At 43.4% G+C, this 21,708-nt stretch overlaps 1 protein-coding gene across 1 annotated transcript in view; it reads left to right on the top strand.

The window, feature by feature from the left end:
- LAMA3 (laminin subunit alpha 3) overlaps positions 1 to 21,708 on the top strand; it is a 163,950-nt gene that overhangs the window by 82,008 nt on the left and 60,234 nt on the right. Inside the window, exons 23-34 of the mRNA XM_060243900.1 lie at positions 1,904 to 2,004; positions 2,108 to 2,261; positions 8,786 to 8,946; positions 10,195 to 10,303; positions 11,384 to 11,481; positions 11,833 to 12,004; positions 12,264 to 12,390; positions 12,471 to 12,610; positions 12,834 to 12,949; positions 16,560 to 16,771; positions 17,644 to 17,848; positions 20,267 to 20,411. Of these exons, the coding sequence (XP_060099883.1) occupies positions 1,904 to 2,004; positions 2,108 to 2,261; positions 8,786 to 8,946; positions 10,195 to 10,303; positions 11,384 to 11,481; positions 11,833 to 12,004; positions 12,264 to 12,390; positions 12,471 to 12,610; positions 12,834 to 12,949; positions 16,560 to 16,771; positions 17,644 to 17,848; positions 20,267 to 20,411 (1,740 nt within the window). The remainder of the gene's footprint in view (positions 1 to 1,903; positions 2,005 to 2,107; positions 2,262 to 8,785; positions 8,947 to 10,194; positions 10,304 to 11,383; positions 11,482 to 11,832; positions 12,005 to 12,263; positions 12,391 to 12,470; positions 12,611 to 12,833; positions 12,950 to 16,559; positions 16,772 to 17,643; positions 17,849 to 20,266; positions 20,412 to 21,708) is intronic.

Below are 21,708 nucleotides of genomic sequence, written 5' to 3'. Positions count from 1 at the left end.
TAGGATCCTACTTATCTGTACATGGCAGTATAGACAACAGTCCCTAGCCATTTATCCAAGTAACTTTGTAAGTCATTTTATATAATGCAACCTGTGTAGAAAAGCCATCATGGTTTTGAGAGCCTTGAATCAAGGTACATTTAAATACAACATGAAGTGTGTTTTTCCTCCACAAATTGGGATTCTATACTTGTATTTAAACCAAGATTTAGCATCCATATTTACGGAGAAGAAATAAAACCCTGTTTTTCCTGGCACAGAATTTTGTTGTTTGGACAGTTTGCTGCCATGGAAAATTGGGACTTAATTGGGACTGTGTTCTGTGTGCGATGGGAGAGGGGCGGAGTACAAAGGCATCAGATGGGCGAAGGGCAGAGTACATAGGCATGACCACAAGCTGTGAACGTGTTCAATACAGGCAAATTCTTATAGCATCTTAACACAGCCTGTGTGGTCTAGTGGCTTAAATGTGTGACTCTGGCTGAGTTGTTGCCTTCCACCCTTCTACTGAATATTTTCTGAACAGCAGCATCCCCATACTGCATCACAGACTACAGTATGTTACATTTAGGTCCATAAATCGATGCTGCTAGTGTTTGAGTGCACTTTTGCAAATTTAATCCACAGCTTTGCTTGTGCATAAAATTCCTTGGGTATGCATAAAAGCACTTCTGGGGGAATTTGGGGTTTTAACACTTCTTAAAGTGTGAGGCTTAGTCCTGTGCAGTGTTCAGTTTATCATTCATTGTCAAATCATGTTGTTGACCTTCTAGAGGAATTGATAGGCCACTGTATGAGACAGGATGCTGGACTAGATGGACCATTGGTTTGATCCAGCAGGGTCTTCCTGCAGAGCCTGTGAGGAATGATTAATACCTAAGGTTGGATTCAAGTCACTGTTTTCATTCAGTCTCACATTCATATGACAGCTTCCAGTCTCATAATCCCCAGCACAGTCTTTTTGCTGGTCAACAAAACTTCCCTTTTTCAACATCAGAAAAAGGATCAAGCCTCTAATCCTCATGAACTGATTCCTCTCACTATCTATCATATGATTCAATGGAAAAGTAATAACATCATCCTAAACAAAGCTAGGCTGTTCTAAATACATTGAAGTCAATGTGCTCAGAAGAGAGGAACTCTTCTTAGGACTAAATTGTAAATGTCTGTGCTTCTCTGGCTGTACCACATTAAAACGATTAAGTGTAACAGACCATTTTTATTTGGATTATTGAATATTTCTCATATTTCCCACAAAGTGGAGTATTGTGATGTACTTCTGAATATGTTATGTGCAGGAGGGAGACAATTTGAAGTGGGAACTAAGTTTTTTTTGTGAAACTGAGCGTATGGGATTTAATATAGAATGAAACAATTTTTAAAAATACACAGAAGAGAAAAAGAGAAAGGGTATGCTGTCATTTTGTTTCTTCCTTTCTTCCTATTTGTATTTTTTATTTTTTATTGGTTAAAAATGTTCCAGTATGTATGCCTGTGGATAGGGGAGAGAGGCACTATAAAACTCTAAAATGTGTGGTGGTTGGTGGTGGTGGTGTGATGGTGGGGTTAGAATAAACTCTGCCAAAGAAGCACTTAACCCTCTTAGAGATGCCAGCCTGGACATCACTAGAGACTATATTGAGTCAGCTCTGTCCAGTGTCACAGCAAGCAAGTTGCATGTCACAGTTCTGAGGCACTGCCGATCCCAGTATATCTGAGATCTTCACAAAATGAAATCTATGAATTGCACTTTTATTGATTGAGTTATTTTAAAGGAAGTCCATTGTGCATCATAATCATCCATGGAATCGTATTAAGTATGTAACTTTGCTGCAGTTGTATTACCATTTTATATGAATTCAGTAAATACTCTTACAGGAGTCTTGTTCTTCTGTATTCTTAGGACTATCTGGTGCTCTTACCCAGTGACTACTATGAAGCATCCATCTTACAGCTGCCAGTTACAGAGCCTTGCACATATGCAAGACGTGCTGCAATAGATAAGTCAGTGTCTATCATATGAATAGGAAAAAAATCTTGCTTTATATCTAATTTAATGCTAAAGCAGAGTATGACACATCACCATCACTTCCTTCTTGTTTTAAAGTTGTCTAGAGTACAAGCATTTGCCACTGGATCAGTTTTCTTGTGTGCTTGGTTCAGAAGTAACATTTTTCCTGCATGGAGGAGAGTACAGAAAAGTAGTTTTCCAGACGCCAGCATCCCAGCATCCAGTAATGTCACATATTAGTGGTCAAGAGGTAAGACATCTCCATTTATGTTTAAATTTATTGCTGTATGAATCAAGATAATATAGTTCAGCTTCATGCATCCCCATAGTATCACTTTTGATCTTCTTCGTGGTCTCTGTGCAGTCTTGCTGCAGGCAACGGATCCGTACCTCGGAGTTCTAATAGCTCGCCTATAGCGTTTTTTGGCGCGCTTCCCTCTCGCTCTGGGGAGCAGGCACCGACTGCACATGCCTGGAGCGAGGGGGAGGTGCCATTCCCACTCAGTTTCTTCCCTTTCGCCGCCCGGACAACACCTACCTTGTTGCGCTCCTCTTCTGGCTCGTCTCTTCTGTCGGTATCATATTCCTCCTTTCACTTTTCTTCATTCTATTTCTTTTCGTCCACAAGAAAACTTCTTTAAAAAAAAAAAGGAACCGACTTCTGCGCTTACTATTTTCCTTCCTCCCCCCCCCTTCCCTTCCATTTTCCCTCCCCGTCCGGAGCGTATGGAAGGGAAAATTACCTTCAAGAAGTGTCGGAAGTGTGGGTCTAAAATCCCTACTTCTGACGGGCACTCCTATTGCTTCTTCTGCCTTGGTGAAGCTCATCGGGTCGATACTTGTCCTCATTGCGCCAGCTTCGGCAAACAGGCGCGAAAAAACCGAGCGGCCAGACTTCAGAGTTTTCTGCTTGCAAAGTCTCTCCGGCCTATGTCCGCCTCGGATTCGCCACCTCCCCCGAAAAAACGAGCGGGAGATTCGGCAGTATTGGCCACTTTTCAACTCATAAAAAAGCATAAGTCCGATAAGAGACCATCCAAGCACTCCGAAGGCCACAAGGCTTCGAAGAAGTCTCGGCATTCGGGTTCGCCGACGTCCGATCCGAAGTCTCGGCATTCGATTTCGCCGAAGTCCGATCCAAGGTCGCACCCGGACTCGACGAAGGCGCGCGATCGGGCCGTATCGCCCTTGATCCTCAAAAGATCCTTCGACCCAACCCAGTCGGCGTCTACCTCGGCTTCCACCCCGATGACTTCGGCTCCTATCATCCCGCCTGAGCTCTCGGCGCCGTCCGACGTCATCGCGGATATGCCGCAATTGACTCCGCATTCACCCACTGTGGAGGTCATCCCTATTGGATCCCGATCCCCTTCCATCCACAGCGAGGTTCCCGATAACATCCTAGAGTCGGATCCATCGGCAAGAAGGGGACGCCCGAGATTTAAGCCCGGATCGTTTCGAGACATTGCGGTCTCTCCGCTATACAAGGAATCTTCCACGCAGGTCTCGGCACAGCGGGTTCGATCCCGCTCTCCGGTTCGGGGCCATCGTTCCCCTTCCTCCTTTCAAGATCGTTACGACTACTCCTCACCTTCCCGTTCACCATCTCCTCATCCACAGTTCCACCAACGCTATCCATCTCCTTCGGAGCGGAGCCCCCACAGATCTTATCATGATGTCGGCCTGGACCGGGATGTATTGACCCCTTGAATCTGCAACCTTCGTGATTCCCCTCGGTACCATTCCCGTGCATCACCTCGATACCAATATCGTCATTTATCCCCATACTATCCTGATGAGGATCCCTATTATGTGCCCCATCGAACCCGTGATACCTATCGAACCCGTGATACCTATCGAATCCATGAACCTTCCTCTACCCGAGATCTACCGGAACGCTTCTCTCCTCGCGAGAACCCTCGCCTTGAGCCCGTGAGACCTCTTCCCGGACCCGCGAGACCTCTCGACCCCGTCTATCCTCTCGAACTCAAGATTCCTCCACTACACCTCTGGACCCGTCTATATCGTCACATCCTATCAAGACGACTCCTAACCTTCCCAAGGAATTGTCATCCTCCACTACCAGACCCTGATTGTCGTCCCCACCCGATGGATCCCAATCCGAGATGGCTTCCTCAGATCCCTCCGACTCTGATGACCCTCCTTCCTCTCCTGCCTCAGGCTCCGTCCAACCCACCAGACTCTCTCCCTCCGACAGCTCCAAAGCCTACCTTAACCTTATCACCACCATGGCCGAAGCCCTTAACATCCCTGTACCTTCTGACTCTCCTAAAGTGTCGGATATGGTACACGATCTTGTCCAGCAGGATTTCCCATCTGGCTCCATTCTGCCCATGCTGCCCGTTCATCTGGAGGGCTTGCGTGAATCCTGGGACAAGCCGGCTTCTATTCCCCCTACCTCTAAACGCCTTGATTCCCTCTATAGAGTCCATACCCCTGGTCTCCCACCCAGCTCCCAATTCAATTATTGTCCATTCAGCTACCAAGTCCAAGCCATCCCGTCATCCCATTCTGCCTGATCGTGAGGGCAGGAAACTGGATACTCTCGCTCGAAAAATTTACAGCCTGGCATCGACCAATTCCAAGCTTAATAATTATTTGGCATACTTCTCCGCATACACCTACAACTTGGCTAATCAGATAACACCTCATATTGCATCCCTACCTGATGCCCCGCAGAAAGCTGTCTCTACTTTGGTCTCAGAGCTGTCAAGGGTGTCCAAACAACAGATTAACTCCCTGAGGCACGCTGTGTCATGTTCATCGAGGGTTTTTGCTTCGGCAGTAGCCCTCCGCCGTCACGCCTGGCTTCGCTCTACCAATCTGCAGCCAGACATTAAACAAAAGATTGAAGATTTGCCTTTTGATGGCTCGGGCCTGTTTCATGCCTCGACAGATGAGGTCCTTACGTCCATGGATGATGGTCGTAAGAGGGCAAAGCGCTTGGGGGTTTCTCAGCCCACATTGCAGCAATTTAACAGGCCTAGACCCTGGAAACAGCCATTCCAACGCCATCAGCGCTCACCCAGGCAGCCTGACTACTGGAAGAAAAAGCCTCAGCATAAGCAGCCCTTCCAACAAAGGCCTCACTCACAGCCCGCAAAGAAACCGGCACAACAGTCCACACAGTCTCTTTGACTTTTCTCCGCCCATCCACCAAGCGGAACCTCTTCATGGCACACGTCTTCTTCCCTTTTATCAAGCCTGGACCTCAATCACCACAGACTCCTGGGTGCTCACCATCATACGCCTCGGTTACGCAATCGAGTTCGATTCACCACCTCACCACCATCGTTGCATCATTACACTGCCCTCCCCTCACCTCCAACAAGAAATTCTGGAGTTACTCCAGAAAAATGCCATAGAACCAGTTCCTCTTCAATTCCGCGGGACCGGGTTCTACTCGAGATATTTTCTGGTGCCCAAGAGGGATGGAAGCAAGCGTCCTATCCTGGATCTTCAGAAGCTAAACGAGTGCATAACGTACAAAAAATTCAGAATGATCTCTCTGCAATCCATCCTCCCTCTGATCCCCAGGGATTCCTGGATGGCTTCCTTAGACCTTCAGGACGCTTATTTCCATGTAACCATCCGCCCTCAACATCGGAGATATCTGCGATTTGCCATAGGTCAGGATCATTTTCAATACCTCTCCCTGCCGTTCGGACTCTCCACTGCACCCAGAGTGTTCACCAAATGCATGGCAGTGGTGGCGGCTGCCCTGCGTCTCAGAAACGTTCCTGTGTTCCCGTACATAGACGATTGGCTTCTGATTGCACCAACACAGCAACAACTGAAGAGGAACCTCGATACAGCCCTCTCCCTGCTGGCTTCCTTGGGACTTTGTGTGAATATCACAAAATCGCACCTCACACCGACCCAGGACCTGCAGTTCATAGGTGCTCGTCTATGTACGTCCCCTCACTTGGCCTTCCTCCCAGTGGAGCGTGTGCACACTATAATTTCTCTAGCCAACATAGTTCGGCAATCCCCACACAGTCTGCCTTTGTCATTCAGCGGCTTCTGGGACTTATGGCTGCAACCACGTCTATTCTTCGCTTTGCGAGGCTCCGGATGCGACATCTCCAACTCTGGTTCATGCCTACCATCCACATCTGCAGCCACAGAGCACTCTTCTCACTGTTCCCCAGAGAGCCTTACAATCCCTAGTTTGGTGGACCATACCACGAAATCTGCTTGCTGGGATGCCGTTCCTCCCGCCTCCCCCATCAGCCACCGTGACATCCGACGCCTCCAAGTGGGGTTGGGGAGCCCACTTAGAGGACAAAACTGTCAGAGGGCTTTGGACTCCGTCCCAAAGGGCCATGCACATAAACTGCCTAGAACTGATTGCTGTACACAGGGCCCTCCATTCGTTCCTACTGCTGATCAGGGGTCGGCACGTTCAGATCTCCACAGACAATATGGCTACTGTATTTTATGTCAACAAACAGGGCGGTACCAGATCGCTTCGGCTGTGCCGCATAGCCATATTGCTCTGGGAGTGGTGTGTCAAGCACAACATCTATTTGACTGCCATTCATCTCCCGGGCGTAGAGAATGTTCTGGCCGACTCTCTCAGCAGGACTCGGATAGACGACCACGAATGGTCCATCAATCAGATCTATCTCTGTCGCATCTTCCTGTGCTTCGGCATGCCCAGGATCGATGTTTTTGCCTCAAGGAGCAATGCAAAATGTGCTCGTTTCTACACAAGAAGGGGCAACGATGCATTTCTACATTCCTGGAGGGGCCCTCTACATTACATGTTTCCTCCGATCCCCCTGATAACGCGGACGCTACTCAAGATCGCTCGGGACGGTACGGACTGCATTCTCATTGCTCCATGGTGGCCTCGGCAGCCGTGGTTCACGAGACTCCTGCAGATGTCCCTTCACACCTACCGCCGCCTCCCCGTAACAGGCGATCTCCTGACGCGAGCCAATGGTCAAGTGTGGCACTACAATCCTCAGGTCCTGGCCCTCACAGCGTGGAGAATCCGTCCACCTCCCTGTCTGCAGAGGTAGCTGAGGTTATCCTTAACGTGAGGAAGCCTTCCACCAGACGTTCCTATCTTTGTAAATGGAAGCGTTTCTGTTCCTATTCGTCTTCCCAGCACCTACGACCAGAGGCTGTGCCCCTGCAGTTGGTTCTTCAATATTTACTCTCCTTACAACAATCAGGACTGTGTTATTCCTCCCTAAAGGTTCATCTGTCTGCCATCTCGGCCTTCTACGACCCTGTTGAGGGGCATACAGTTTTTTCACACAAGTTATCCAGATCATTTCTGAGGGGCATGTTGCACCTGCATCCTCCAATCAAACCTTTTGTTCCAGTTTGGAGTTTGTCCCTAGTGCTTTCATATCTTATGAAGCCCCCGTTTGAGCCCATGGCCACGGTGCATCTTAACCTACTGTCCTGGAAGACTGCTCTACTAGTTGCCCTTACTTCGGGCAAGCGGGCTAGTGACTTATGTGCCTTCCGCCATGATGCTCCTTATACTGTTTTCCATAAGGACAAGGTCGTTCTCCGTCCGGACCCCTCCTTCCTTCCCTAGGTTGTATCCCATTTTCATTTGTCAACGTCAACCTCGTTACCAACGTACTTTCCTGACCTAAAGGACTCTGGCCAAAGAGCTCTGCACGCCCTTGATGTCCGAAGGACCTTGTCTTTCTGTCTCGCTCGTACACAACAGTTCCGTAAGGACCCTAACCTGTTTGTGGCCTACGGCAACCCTCGCAGGGGCACAAAATTTCTACCCAGAGACTATCTAAGTGGGTATCCAGTGCCATCAGACTGTGCTACAAGCTGGCTAAGCAGCCTATACCCGAAGGCCTTAAGGCTCACTCCACCAGAGTGGTCTCGACGTCTTCGGCTTTCCTGCAGGGTGTCTCCCTAGAGGACATCTGCGCTGCTGCCTCCTGGTCCTCGCCGTCCACGTTCGTCTCCCATTATGCGTTGGACATTCATGCGAGAAGGGACGCATCCTTTGGTCAAGCGGTCCTAAGGTCCATCTTCCACTGAAACGTTGGTGAGTGTATCTATTTCCATATGTTGCTCTTATATGTGAATAGATCATTGTATATATACTTGGGTGATGTAACTAACCTTTTTTCCTTTGACCAGCACCCTCCTCTGGGACCATTTAGCTGGCTAGTCACCCATGTGTGGGACTGCACAAAGACCACGAAGAAGATAAACAGGTTGCTTACCTGTAACTGATGATCTTCGAGTGGTCATCTGTGCAGTCACACACGCCCGCCCAGCCTTCCCCGCTGCTGGCCTCCTCTGCCTTATATTATCTCTACTGAGTGTCAGTGGCGGCTGGAAGAAACTGAGTGGAAATGGCGCCTCGCTCCAGGCATGCACAGTCGGTGCCTGCTCCCCAGAGCGAGAGGGAAGCGCGTCAAAAAGCGCTATAGGCGAGCTATTAGAACTCCGAGGTACGGATCCGTTGCCTGCGGCAAGACCCATGTGTGTGACTGCACAGATGACCACGCGAAGATCATCAGTTACAGGTAAGCAACCTGTTTTTTTGTAACTTACCCATTGACCAGTCGTATTGTAGGAAATGGGAAGAAGAGTTTTGTTTGTTTCTGAAAGAAAGACCATGACAAGCAGGATTTAGCCTTCAAGTGGGCTTACCCAGGCTTAGGAGGATCTAAATGCTTGTGGAAAGTGCTTGAAACAAATTTGGGCATACTTGTAATGAATAGGTTAGTAATCTTCAAATGCTGTTTGGATCTTGCTTAGGTGGATTTGAACATAAGACTAAATGTTCTCCAAGTCAGCCGCTATGTGGTAGTCCTGGAGTATGTTAATGAACACGATCAAGTATATGTTGCTGATGTAAAGATTCAAGACTCTGAGGAAGCGATGGAGGCAAAGGTGTATATATACAGCTGTAAATATAGGTAACAATGTCTAAAACTAATAAGTTTTGTCCAGTGGAGCATTTCCAAGGATGGTAGGATTTCAGTCCATGCAGTCCCACCTTCTCACCTCTCTCCCTCTGCAACCGAAAACATTCTCCATGTTGCTCTTGAGGGACAGGGGACCCTCTAGAGGAACAGAATTTTGGTAGGCATTTATGTCTGTAGTAGAAGGCTAGAGATGAGAAAGTCATGCTTTGTGGGCAGAAATTTTTTCATCTGCAGAAATGTTCTTTTGAACCCTGTCTTTTCTTTATTGTTAAATGCTGCTTCTTATTTTTGTTTCCTGTCCTTGCTCTTCTGTTTCTTTTATTGTTCTTTACTAAATTGCTGTTTTATTCTTAATAAGATAGCTATTCTTCAGAATGCCTTCTTTTATGGTTCTCCTCTTTTCTGTCATTGAAGCATGGTTTTCTTTTTGGGTTTTGGAGCTCCTGGTATATGACTACCTTTTTTTCTACCCCATGCCCTTTGTGTCAGGTTTGTAAAGTAGGTTTTCTTTTCTTTGATTACTTTTGCTATTTTTATCTCTATGGAGAATGTTGGTGCTGTTATGATCTAAGGCAGCAATATCCCAGCTATTTCAAAAATTACCTTATTCTGAAATGCTTTGTAGAAGGACATAGCCATACTATATACATAGGATATTTTTGTTTTTGTCCGTTTAAATCAAATTAAACATTTTAATTCATAGACTTCAGTTTAGGGATATACACTTCAAAAACTATTGGTTTAATTCTATATCAGAAACTCGCAATGGTCATGACTATTGTTTTCATATAATATTAGGAGTATTGTTATACTGGGAAGTTGTTTCAATAAACATCAAAAATACTCCCAAGTAAAAACAATAATAATCACCTTTTAAAAGGAAGCATTTTAAGCCCGACCCAAGGCAGCAGGAGCAGGGAGGGAGGGACAAGTATACCCCAGCTGCCAACTTTCACTGATCTTAACCCTTTAGCACCTGTTATCCATTGATGCCAGGAATAATTCCAAACCTTTTGTTGGATTGGTTTTACCAGATCTTTTGATGTTTTGCATCAAATAATTTTTACATATTTGAACATTGCTAGATTGGATACAATCCTGTTAATGAAACAATGATGTGTTTTTCATTGTGAAAAAGGGCAGGGGAAAAGTTGTTTAGCTGGAAAACGTCTAGCATGGACTGTGTCGAAAGAATAACAATCCATGATAACTATTTTTAAAATCTTCTGTCTGCTCCAGTTTCCCATGCCGCAGTGTTGTGGTCGATGCCATGAATCGAGTGGCAGTCTATGATCTTTTGGCTGATGCAAAATTACACCTCCATGCATCATCACTAGATTTCTTCCTAGTAAGTGTTTCCCGGTATTCGCTGGGAATTTTCAAGGTTACGTATTTTTATAATTTAGATAAATAAGTGTAAATTGCCATAATTAAAGTGGTCCTCAGTTCTGCGCATAAACACAGGAGGATTTCACAAAGTTATTACTTTACTCTTTTGACCCTTGCATGCTCATACTTTGTCATATTAAGAGGCACAATCTCTCAGATTGAAGTAGCTTTACCTGAGGTTCATGGAAGGTCCCACCATGCTGAGAGTTCAGTCTTTGCCTAGTTATTTGCACTGCTAGCTGCGTATAATTTTTCTGTTTGATATGACATTTTGGATTTGGGAAGGAGACAGATCAGCCGTGGTCCAAAGATGAATGCAGAGCTTGCACAGTTAAATGAATTCAGCCTGCTGATCTCAACGGGGCTTAAATCATAGTGCAGGATATTGCATTGCTGTTTTGAGTATATGCAGCTTATGTATTTGCAAATATTTCACTTGCTTTTGTTTGGAGGTGGTTGGGTTTAAGATTCTTAAAAAACCAAATCTAGCAGAGTTGATGTTCTGTCTTTGCATTATTTTTGTTGTACTTTTATCCTACTACTCAGCCAATAAATTGGCTCCCAAATTGGCTTAAAATAATAATACAAATATCAGTTGTGGTATTTAAAAGCTGCACAGAAATAACCACTAGCTTGAATACATGGTGTCTGAATGAATAATCTTAGTAGCTGTCAGCAGAGCACACTTTTAATCCCCATAATGGTATAATAGCAGCTCTCTGCCCTGCCACACTGAATGCACTTTTTGCTAACTCCCTACAAATCTTCCAAATGAGGGAAGGAGGCTGCAGAAAGCTCTGTGGTCACAGAGAAGGACATTTAGTCCCCCGCCTTCCTGTTTCTTGGCCTTTTTTTAAATTACATGCTCTCCGTTCACAGGTATCCACAAATTTTTTGCTAAACTGGATCACTACCCTTATTTAAGGATTTTATTTACAACCCATGAGCTTACCTGCACATATTATTGCTGTTGTATTTCCAACTCTGTGGTCATTTGGTAAAATAAGTAAAACATGCATGTTTGCATTTTGTTTTCTAGCACAAAATTTGCATTATTCCTGCAGAAAGTTTTTCCTTAGAGCACATGAATCCAAAGGTACATTGTGTTGCAGCTTATGGTCCTACTCCTGATTCAAGGTACATTTATTTTTAAAAAGTTTTAAGATTCCAAACACCAGAAGATTACAGTCTGCAATAACAGTATCACTTTTCATGTGGCAGGTCAGCAGTCCTGCCTACACTGAAATAAGGGCAGTAGATCTTAGGTACCATTTTTAATCTCTCCAGAGTGAATTTACTAGGATTCAAGGTTGTAACAGTTTCTTGATCTCTAATCCATAAATGCTTCTGTTGCAATAACATAGTTTAGTCTTCAAGGTGCTTTTTGTTTGGCTGTTCTCTTAACTGAATAGTACAAAATGTTTAGCATTTTTAAAGTTTTACTTTACAATCTCAACATAAATTATCTAATTCTTTTTGTTGTTTTAGTGCCTCATGCATCCCCTCACAAGATGAAACACCTCCATTTGCCTTGGTTTTGGATGCTCAGAGGGATGGGAAGGTTGTAGAAGCAGAAAGCAATGCCTTCTATCAGGGTTCAGGGAGTTCTTCATTACTGTCTTCACACCTAGCTAGTGGAGTAACTTTGACATCTTCACAGGTAGTTCCCATTTTGAATAAAATGTAAGTTACAATATATCCTAGAGTTAAGAGCTCAGTTTGTGGGGAGTTGGCCTTATAAAGAGCTATGGCCTGATGTAGTAGTTCATGTCTTGTAAACTTATGGTTTGATGTGATAGCTAAACTCTTGCAAAGGTAATCATTAACTGTCTTTGGTTCCTTTACGCTGCAGCAACATTAAGACAAAGTCTAATATATGTAAACTGATTTAACCTAGTCAAAATAATTTATGTTGGCAGAACCAAATTACCCTGAGTGGCAGAGTGACATATTTGGGCAGATATGTATTCATCATCCATTTTTACCAACCAGAGAGCCCAACATTTCCTGTGCCTGTTATTGTGGATGCAGGGCATATATGGTCAGGTGAGCTTGATTTTTACTTTGGCTAAAAGTTTAACACATCCTCCACAGATTATATTTTAAAATTTCTTTGTCTGTTTTAGGCTCCTTTAATGCTTCATTTTGTCCACATAATGCTGGATGTCGGGATCTGGTGATGGCAGAAAATCAAATTGAACTTGATATCCCTCAGCATGAATTCTCAGTAACCTTGACAATTCCCAGTGGAAAAATACTAGTTTTGGTATGTTTCCCTATAAATAAGATTCTGGTCTCTAGATTCAAGAGCATTCCTTTTTATTTTTTAAAATTGCCTTCTTTTTCTAGGTGCAGAATGAAAGCCCTTATGAATGTTGTCAGTTAGAATGAATGGGAATTGCTTGGGAACAGTGCTTAGTGATACATACCTACAGATGTTGATTTCCCCAACCATGCAGTTTCATTTTCTCATTTCTGATTTTTTAAAGGAACATGTCTTGGTTATCCCAGCAAAAAGTTACAGTTATACCCTTCTTCACAAAGACACTGTTGACAAGTCATTTGCTTTCATCAACCAATGTGGTGGAAACAGTTTTCACATTAAGTAAGTCGTTCTGAAACAGTGACTCTCTATTATGGCGATTGCCTGTGATGAATAGTGTCTGTGCATGTGTGTAAACATTCCACATGTATTTTATATATATTTATGAAAGTTGACTTATACATCTGTATTTTAAAGCCAGTTTGGTGTAGTGATTAAGTGTGTGGACTCTTATCTGGAAGAATCGGATTCCCCACTGCTCCACTGGCAGCTGCTGGAATGGCCTTGGGTCAGTCGTAGGTCTCGCAGAGCTGTCCTTGAAAGGGAAGTTTCTGAGAGAGCCCTCTCAGCCCCACCTACCTCACAGGGTGTTTGTTGTGGGGCAAGAAGTTAAAGGAGATTGTAAACTGTTCTGAGACTCTGATTCAGAAGGGCAGGGTATAAATCTACGGTCTTCTTCTTCGAATCATAGAATCATAGAGTTGGAAGGGACCTCCAGGGTCATCTAGTCCAACCCCCTGCAAAATGCAGGAAACTCACAAATACCTCCCCCTAAATTCACAGAATCTTCATTGCTGTCAGATGGCCATCTAGCCTCTGTTTAAAAACCTCCAAGGAAGGAGAGTCCACCACCTCCCGAGGGAGTCTGTTCCACTAAGGAACCGCTCTAGTGGTCAGGAAGTTCTTCCTAACATTGAGACAGAAACTCTTTTGATTTAATTTCAACCCATTAGTTCTGGTCCTACTTTCTGAGGCTATAGAAAACAATTCCACATCCTCCTCTATATGACAGTCCTTCAAGTACTTGAGGATGGTGATCATATCATTTCTCAGCTGCCTCCTCTCCAGGCTAAATATGCCCAGCTGCTTCAACCTTTCTTCATAGGACTTGGTCTCCAGACTCCTCACCATCATTGCCGTCCTCTGGACCCATTCAAGCTTGTCTATATCCTTCTTAAAATGTGGTGCCCAAAACTGAACACAATACTCCAGGTGGGGTCTTACCAGAGCAAAGTGATACCATCGCTTCACATGATCTGGACATGGAGCTGTTTATGGAGCCAACTGGCTTCTTTAGGCTTCTTCCATTTTTTCTTCTCATAGGAGTCGTCTGTGATTGCGCTTTCTTTTTCTTTTAAGAAATTCCCACCCCTCCTGAACCCCCTTTTTCCAAAGTATTTCTGACCATGGGATTTTACCCAGCATAGTTCTAAGTTTGTCAAAATTTACCTTTCTGAAGTCCAGCCTATAAGTCTGACTATGTATAGCTTTTCCCTTCACTAAAACTGTAAATTCCAAAATCACATGGTCACTACTGCCCGGAGTGCCCACTATTTCTACTTCTTCAATCAATTCTTCCTTGTTGGTGAGAATCAAGTCCAAGATAGCAGATCCCCTTGTTTCCTCCTTCACTTTCTGGAAAAGGAAGTTGTCAGCAAGACAAGTCAGGAATCTATTTGACCTTTCATTTTTAGCAGAGTTGGACTTCCAACAGATGTCCGGGTAATTGAAATCTCCCATGAGCACTGTGTCCCTTCTCTTGGAGAACTTTGCAGTCTGTTGTAGGAGTATCTCATCCAAGTCCTCTGCCTGGCTTGGTGGTCTATAGCAGACCCCCACCATAATATCACTGTTATTTCTTACTCCTTTTATTTTTACCCAGAAACTCTCAACTGCACTGCCATGCTCAGGTTCACATATTTCCTCATAAGTATATACCTCCTTCACATATACTGCTACGCCTCTCCCCTTTCTAATTTATTTGTCTCTTTTAAATAAGTTGTACCACTGAATCCTAATATTCCAATTGTGAGTATCATCCCACCAAGTTTCAGTAAGGCCTATTATGTCATAGTCTCCTTCTCATATTAGGACTTCCAGTTCCTCCTGTTTGTTTCCCATACTGTGTGCATTAGTGTAGAGACATCGGAGTCCATGTTTTATGCATCCTGTGGGTTTAGTTTCCGTACTTACCTGCAAGTTAACATTACCTAGTGTATGCAACACTCTCTGCAAATCTTTAGTGTTCTTACCCTCAGTTTCTGGCATCATACGAGGCTTTGAATTATTGTCTCACTGCCCCATACAATTTAGTTTAAAGCCCTCCTTCTTAGGTTAGCAAGGCTATTACCAAACACCTTTTTTCCTACTGTTGTAAGGTGCAAACGATCTCCCGATAGAAGACCACCATCTTGAAAGCGTAAGCCATGGTCCAGAAATCCAAATCTTGCCTGACGACACCATTGATGTAGCCAGTCGTTTATTTGAAGTATTCTTCTTTCTCGTCCTAAGCCACTGCCTTCAACAGGAAGCACTGATGAGAAAACAACCTGTGCACTCAGCTCCTTCACCTTCTGACCCAGAGCCACATAGTCTTTTCTAATATGTTCAGGGCTATGACGGGCAGTATCATTCATTCCCACGTGGATCAGCAAAAAAGGATGATAATCTGTGGGATAAGTCTTCCAGTCCTTTCTGTCACATCTGGATGCATGCATCCGGCAGACAGCAGACCTCTCAGGATGACAAGTCCAGTCAACACACTTTCGGCTCCACCTCTCTGAGCAAGGAGTCTCCAATTATCACCACCTTCCTCTTCCTACATTGGGGAGCAGAAGCTCCAGGCTCCTTATCCACAGGATCATGAGAAACTTTCTTCAAGCTTTGCGGAGGCTGGGGAAGTAACCCTTGTTCCAATGGTTCAGAATCAGTTATTGTAGGGAGATCCTGAAAACTAGTGCTGAGCAGCAGACGCTCAAAACATCTCCTGATATTTTTGCTCCTTTGGGTTACATTTTTCCATGAACCCTCCCCCTTTGTTGGGTTCTCTTCCAACTGCTGAGATACACTTCCCGTTCCTCCTCTTGTCCTTTGAAGAGCACCTCAAGGGTTTTGTCAAGAAAATCCTCACCTTTTATACACTGCAGTGTGAACAATCTTGTCTCCAGTCCCTGTATCATCATCATCATCTTCATCTTCATCTTCTTCTTCTTCTAGCAAAGCATGCCACTATTGAAAGAGCTTCACTGCCTGAGTTTTCCTTTCTGAGTGCAATTCACTGTGCTTCAAATCATATCAGGTGGCCTGATTATTAAGATCTATACCTGAGGCCCTGTTATGTGTGCCTCATTTACTGGATGAAGATGTGTAACCTCAAACTTTTCTGTGATGGCACATCATTTGCGTAACTTTTTCCCTGCCACTAGATTTTGGGTACTTTTGTTGTTCACTTTCTTTGTTCTTTAGGTGCTAGGGAAAAACTGTTTTTTTAAAAAAACAACTCTTTGAGGCTTTTTATTATCAGTGTTATTACTGTTACTGTGTCTGAATTGTGTGGGCTTTTATTGTGGCATGTTAATTTATATCCTGTTCATTTGATTTAAATTTAAAGTTGATGTGTTAATTGAGAGTGATTTTTCTTCTTGTACTGCACTAACTTAAGAACCTAATGGGGACATAATTTAAATAAATGTAAAGGTTGTTATAAGAAAAATAATGCAAAACTTTTTAAATAAACCATGGATTTTGTCAAACAACAAAATTAACCATCAGTATGTAATATCAGTGAATGTAAACAAACAGCATTTCATTTCTAAATCCCACACAGAACATCAGCTGGCCAGTAGTTAAATAGCAGAATTCAGGTGTTTTCTATATTTCCTTCTTTTAACAGCCCCATAACTTCCTCAGAATTTTGTCAAAATTCTGCAAGGTCCCTTGTGGCTGCCTACAATGATGGAGCTCTGCCTTGCAATTGCCACAGAAATGGTGCCACAAGTCCTACTTGTAACCCTGTTGGGGGACAATGCAGCTGCAAACCCAACATCATTGGTCGGCGGTGTAGCAAGTGCCAAACGGGCTATTATGGTTTTCCATTTTGCAAGAGTAAGTCTGTAGTGACTGCTGGTCCAGAGCTGTTGCTTGTACTCATTACTTTTTCCCTGAAGAGCTGGATATTTCATCTTAATCTCAGTCTCTCTTTTTTGTATTTTTGTTTATATATATATATATATATGTGTGTGTGTGTGTGTGTGCATGTGTGTGCGTACACTTGGAAGTTATGGCAACCTCTGGGAACTGACCTCTACTGGGGGCCTGGAGGATATTTAGGGAGATGGCTGAATAAAGTCTGCCCCTGTCTCCTGACTCATGGTATTCCTAGCAGGTCTCCTATCCAAGTACTTGCCAGAGTTGACCCTGCTTAGTTTCCAAGATCTGTTGAGATCAGACTTGCCTGGGCTATCCAAGTGAGGGCACTTAGTCTTGATTTAAGAATTTTCTCCAGCACTCATATTGCAGCTCATCCCTATGCATTTTTTAAAATAGCCACGACACGAATGCAGCTATTACATTTACTAATTCATCATTGTAACATTTTTCTTTGTGGGCTTTGGAACAAATACCTATACATGTTTACAAGAACAGAGTAGGACTATATCCCCAAACCACAGCAACAGCTTCAGTTCTGCCACTACTTGAGTGTACACTCTGTGTGGTTATCTACAAGTATTCAAGCTGTATTTAAGAATACCTGTCCTCTCACCTCTGTTTCTTTCACCTTAATTTACAAGTCTCAAGCTGGCTTGGAGAAGGGGATGTTCACATTTTTAATGTTTTGAAATTAGTTCGAATAAAGTAGGTGCAAGGCAAAATAAACTGCAGTTGGATTTTTTTTATTCCTATTTGAGTACGATCAGCAGTGATTTGTATACAGAGGATTTAACTAGTATATAAAATGGTTCTCCTCCCAATCCAAGGATGCAGCTGTGGGCGGCGTGTTTGTGACGATGTAACTGGAAAATGCATCTGTCCTCCTCAAACCATTAAACCAAGATGTGAAGTATGTGTGAAGCAGCACTTCAGCTATCACCCATTCGCTGGCTGTGAGGCATGCAACTGCTCAAACAAAGGAATAGCCAATGCAGCATATCCAGAATGTGATAAAATTGATGGGCAGTGCAAGTAAGTTTCTTATTATTGGATTATATTTTCAGTGATATAACTTGTGAACGTTTGTAGGGCAAGGAGATGCCCGTTTTTATTTAGATATGAACTGATGTATTGATGATTAATGTTTGGAAAGGAAAAATATCCAGAATAAGCCAAAATGTGTGTTTAAAAAGTTGATTTATTTTGAAAGATAGTTTGAGGGAACTAGAATGCTGCATTATTGATGTGAGTATAACATACTGCTGTGGGAGAATAAATATTCAGAACATCTGAAATATCTGTTTTTGTTTTTATTCAAGGATCTCAGAGCAGAATACATGATTCTTCCTTTTCTGTTTTATTCTCACAACAACCCTGCAAGCTGTTAAGCTGAGAGAATGACTTATTCCAACCTGTGTCTCCCCTAATCCAGTATGTTGTTTGATGAATTCTTAAATGGCCTGTAGCCCAGGAGGTGGCAAATTGAAGGGTGTCTCTAGGTGAAGATGGAAGAATGGTGGCCGCTGAGCTGGCAGCATGCAGACACATGGTTTTGTCCTCCTCAGTTGCTGCTCAGCAGCAGGGGTCTCTAACTTCCCAGTGAACCACCTAGCTTTTCTATGCTTATTGAATATACACCACCTAAAATTACTATGCCTGTCCATCTTTTTGGCTTATGGGACACCATATCTGAAAGGCAGAGTTTGATCGTATTCTTGATATAAAAAAAAGCTGACACATATATTGGTTTGAGAGTCTGTGTGGTGTAGTGGTTAAGAGCAGTGGACTCTAATCTGGAGAACCAGGTTTGATTCCCCTCTCCTCCACATGCAGCCAGCTGGGTTACCCTGGGTCAATTGCAGTTCTCTCAAGAGCAGTTCTCTCAGCCCCATAGGGTGTCCGTTGTGGGGAAACGAAGGGAAAATGATTGTAAGCCACTCTGAGACTCCTTTGGGTAGTGAAAAGTGGGGTATAAAAACCACCTCTTCTTCTTCTTTAACCAGAACAGGGGTAGTTCTCATTGCATTTGAGGTGCTGCCTTATCCATTAAAGTGAATGGGAAAGACTTTTCAGGAAAGGAACTTCATATGTGTCTTGGAGCATATGCAGAGTTCTAGATCAAGGGCAGTAGCTTTGTTTGGACTAAATCCAAGCTCCTTTTACCTTAAATTGATAGGTAGCTCTTTATAAAAATGCCACCTTTCATTACCACTAGTTTAGATTTACAAGTTTAGTGTGCCCAGAGAATGAAAACTGAACACCAAGCACAATGCTTACAATAGAACCATTCTTTTCATTGTGGCAATGAAATTGAGATTTATGGAATGTTCCTGGGTCCAAAGTCCTAATGCAATCTGCAAATTTACTTTATCATCAAAGTTTGTCTGTAATGCCCTTAACAACGTGCCCCACCATGTGCAGGTTTTATCTTGCATGCCTTATCAATTGTAATATACTTTGTTTAAGGCTTGTAAAGTTGTGCTAAAAAGCCCCACAAGCTAATTTATAACTCACACATAGAAAATTCATTGGTATAAGCCTGTGGTCCATTTGTCCATTATAGTAGTAGCTATTAATATAGCAGCTATACTTGGACTAAATTGGGCAGTGGTACTGACGTGCAGCTGGCACTTTTAAATCTATGTACCATCATGTTCACCTTTGTGTAACAGCCAAGAAACAGTGGCATGGCACATTTATAATCTAATGTTGCACTTGTGTATCCTAAACAATTATTGCTGGTACAGCCCCTCTGATGGGCTTGTCTATCATACAGTGTACCGCAGTGGAGATGTGGATACTGGTTGTACAGGTTGCAGTTCCTTTGTACCTAATTTTAAAGGACTCTCCCACTAAGTCATAGAATCAGTGAGCAATATTAGGCAAAGTATTCTCTGCCTCAATTCTCATTTTACAGAATGAACAGATTGTAGAGCACTTTAGCACACTAAAGACAGTTGCAATATTAAAAAGAAGTAAAATCACGGTGAATAGAAATGTTAAACACATTTCCAAAACACAAGCATTTCTTTGCAAGCTTCTTCTAAGCCTGCTGAAATTTAAAGGCACAGGGCTTCCCCCCACTGGCCGGGTGGTGGGGAGGAGCCTGCAGAACTCGGGAATCCCCTGCTGGGACTTGGGGACTAGCAAGCCTAATTCCTAACCTGCAGTGAAAAGCTGGGTGGATCCAACCCACTGTACCAAAAAAAGTTCTTCACTCTGTGACACTGTTCAAAGTGTAAGAGTAATCTAAAGCCCGAGGTCAAGTCACCTGCATCTTGTTCCATGATTCCTTTTAAAAAAATGTGACGGGGTTAATTGCTTTTACAGTCCTCTTAAGTGTTACATTTCTCCGATTCTTTGCATTATATAAAATCTCCACTGTAACCTGGCTTTATTTCCTAATAGCAATTTTTTGAAACAAAATTGTTCTTTGTTTTGTTGCTGAAGATGTCTCACAGGGATAACTGGACGACAATGTGATCGATGTGCTGCTGGTTCCTATGGTTTTCCTGACTGTAAACCCTGCAAATGTGACAGAACTGGAACAGAACCTGACATCTGTAATCCACAGACAGGAGTTTGCCTTTGTAAGGTCAGGTGCTTTTGATTCAAGTTACTGTGGTTATCTGTATTAGTCATTATTTTATAATTAACATTGCCTCATTTGGTTAAGGAATAATAAAAAAGGTATTTATTAGAAGAAATTGCAAGAAATCAGCCTAAAAGTTCTGCAGGCAAAAAGGTGATTATTGCTGCCCCTCCCCACAATTGTGTCAACCACCATCTCCCACAGGCTACTCTTGAGGGTCTCCATTCTTCCAGGAGTAGCATTTCAAGGGGACATTCTGGGATGCAGCAGGATGGGAGGAGGCATCAGGCTCTGCAGACAAATATTTCCTTGTGCAGAAATTTGAGGTGGAATCCAATAGTGTGTTCTTCCTTACCTGAGTTGTCATAACTTGAACATCTGAGGTAATTCTAAAATGTAATTAACAGTTATCCGCTTCACAAAGAGAAGTCTTGGGTTAGAAGAAAATATGTTAGCCCTGCTGATTCTTGAGCATTTATCTTTCCAATCTTCCCTTGTTTCAGGGCACAGTATACTCTCACTGGCTTCAACAGAACTTCAGTATTACAAACCAATCTATTTAGAGAGATCCATGAGATGAAAGAGGCTTTTCCAGGCAGATGCTGAATAAGGAGAACCGATACCATAAGATGGGATGATTAAAGGGCTAAATTTATTTTAATTTTATATTGATTAAAGGATCTGCAGCGCCTGTAGGCCAACCCATTCTATAGCCTAGTTGTTGTGTATTCTGGAATGCAGAACAGTCTGGCCACCTCACAGGAGAGGCCAACCTGGCTGTGAGCCCTAAGCAGAAGTGCTTATGGCTCAGGCTTAAGGGAGTTGTGCTGTGTCCTTTCTCCCTAGTTGCAAGATCTGTGGGTTGACAATCATGGCATCCCTTAAGGGGTTACTGTCCCAATTCCATTAAGGCACCAAGTCTTCTGGTTTGAGGATTGCCCCTTCATTCTGCTAACTGGTGTCTCAGGGTGCTCACTTAAGCCTGACTGGATACCACTCAAAACTTTACTGCACTTCTACCACCACAGTGGAATGCTACTGCTCATTAGTAAATGTAGATAATATTCCTTTATTTGGTTGTAGTTCACTCAAATGATTAATGCAGTCAAGTGTCAGCCCCGCATCTAATTTTTCTTGTTGGCACACATGTCTCTGCTTGTTTTGAAACAAGGTTGGGTCTCTGTGTTCTACATTATTTCCCTTAGTCAGCTCCTCCATCCATACCTAGTCATGTACAATGCATTTCCTTTTCTTTATTGCAGTAATAGCACACAAAAAAATCAGAATCAAAGCACATAGG

Source organism: Heteronotia binoei, chromosome 7, assembly GCF_032191835.1.
Source record: "Heteronotia binoei isolate CCM8104 ecotype False Entrance Well chromosome 7, APGP_CSIRO_Hbin_v1, whole genome shotgun sequence".
NCBI classification, from domain to species: domain Eukaryota; kingdom Metazoa; phylum Chordata; class Lepidosauria; order Squamata; family Gekkonidae; genus Heteronotia; species Heteronotia binoei.
The sequence above is the reverse complement of the archived record's forward strand: the minus strand, read 5'-3'. Positions and strand labels throughout refer to the sequence as shown.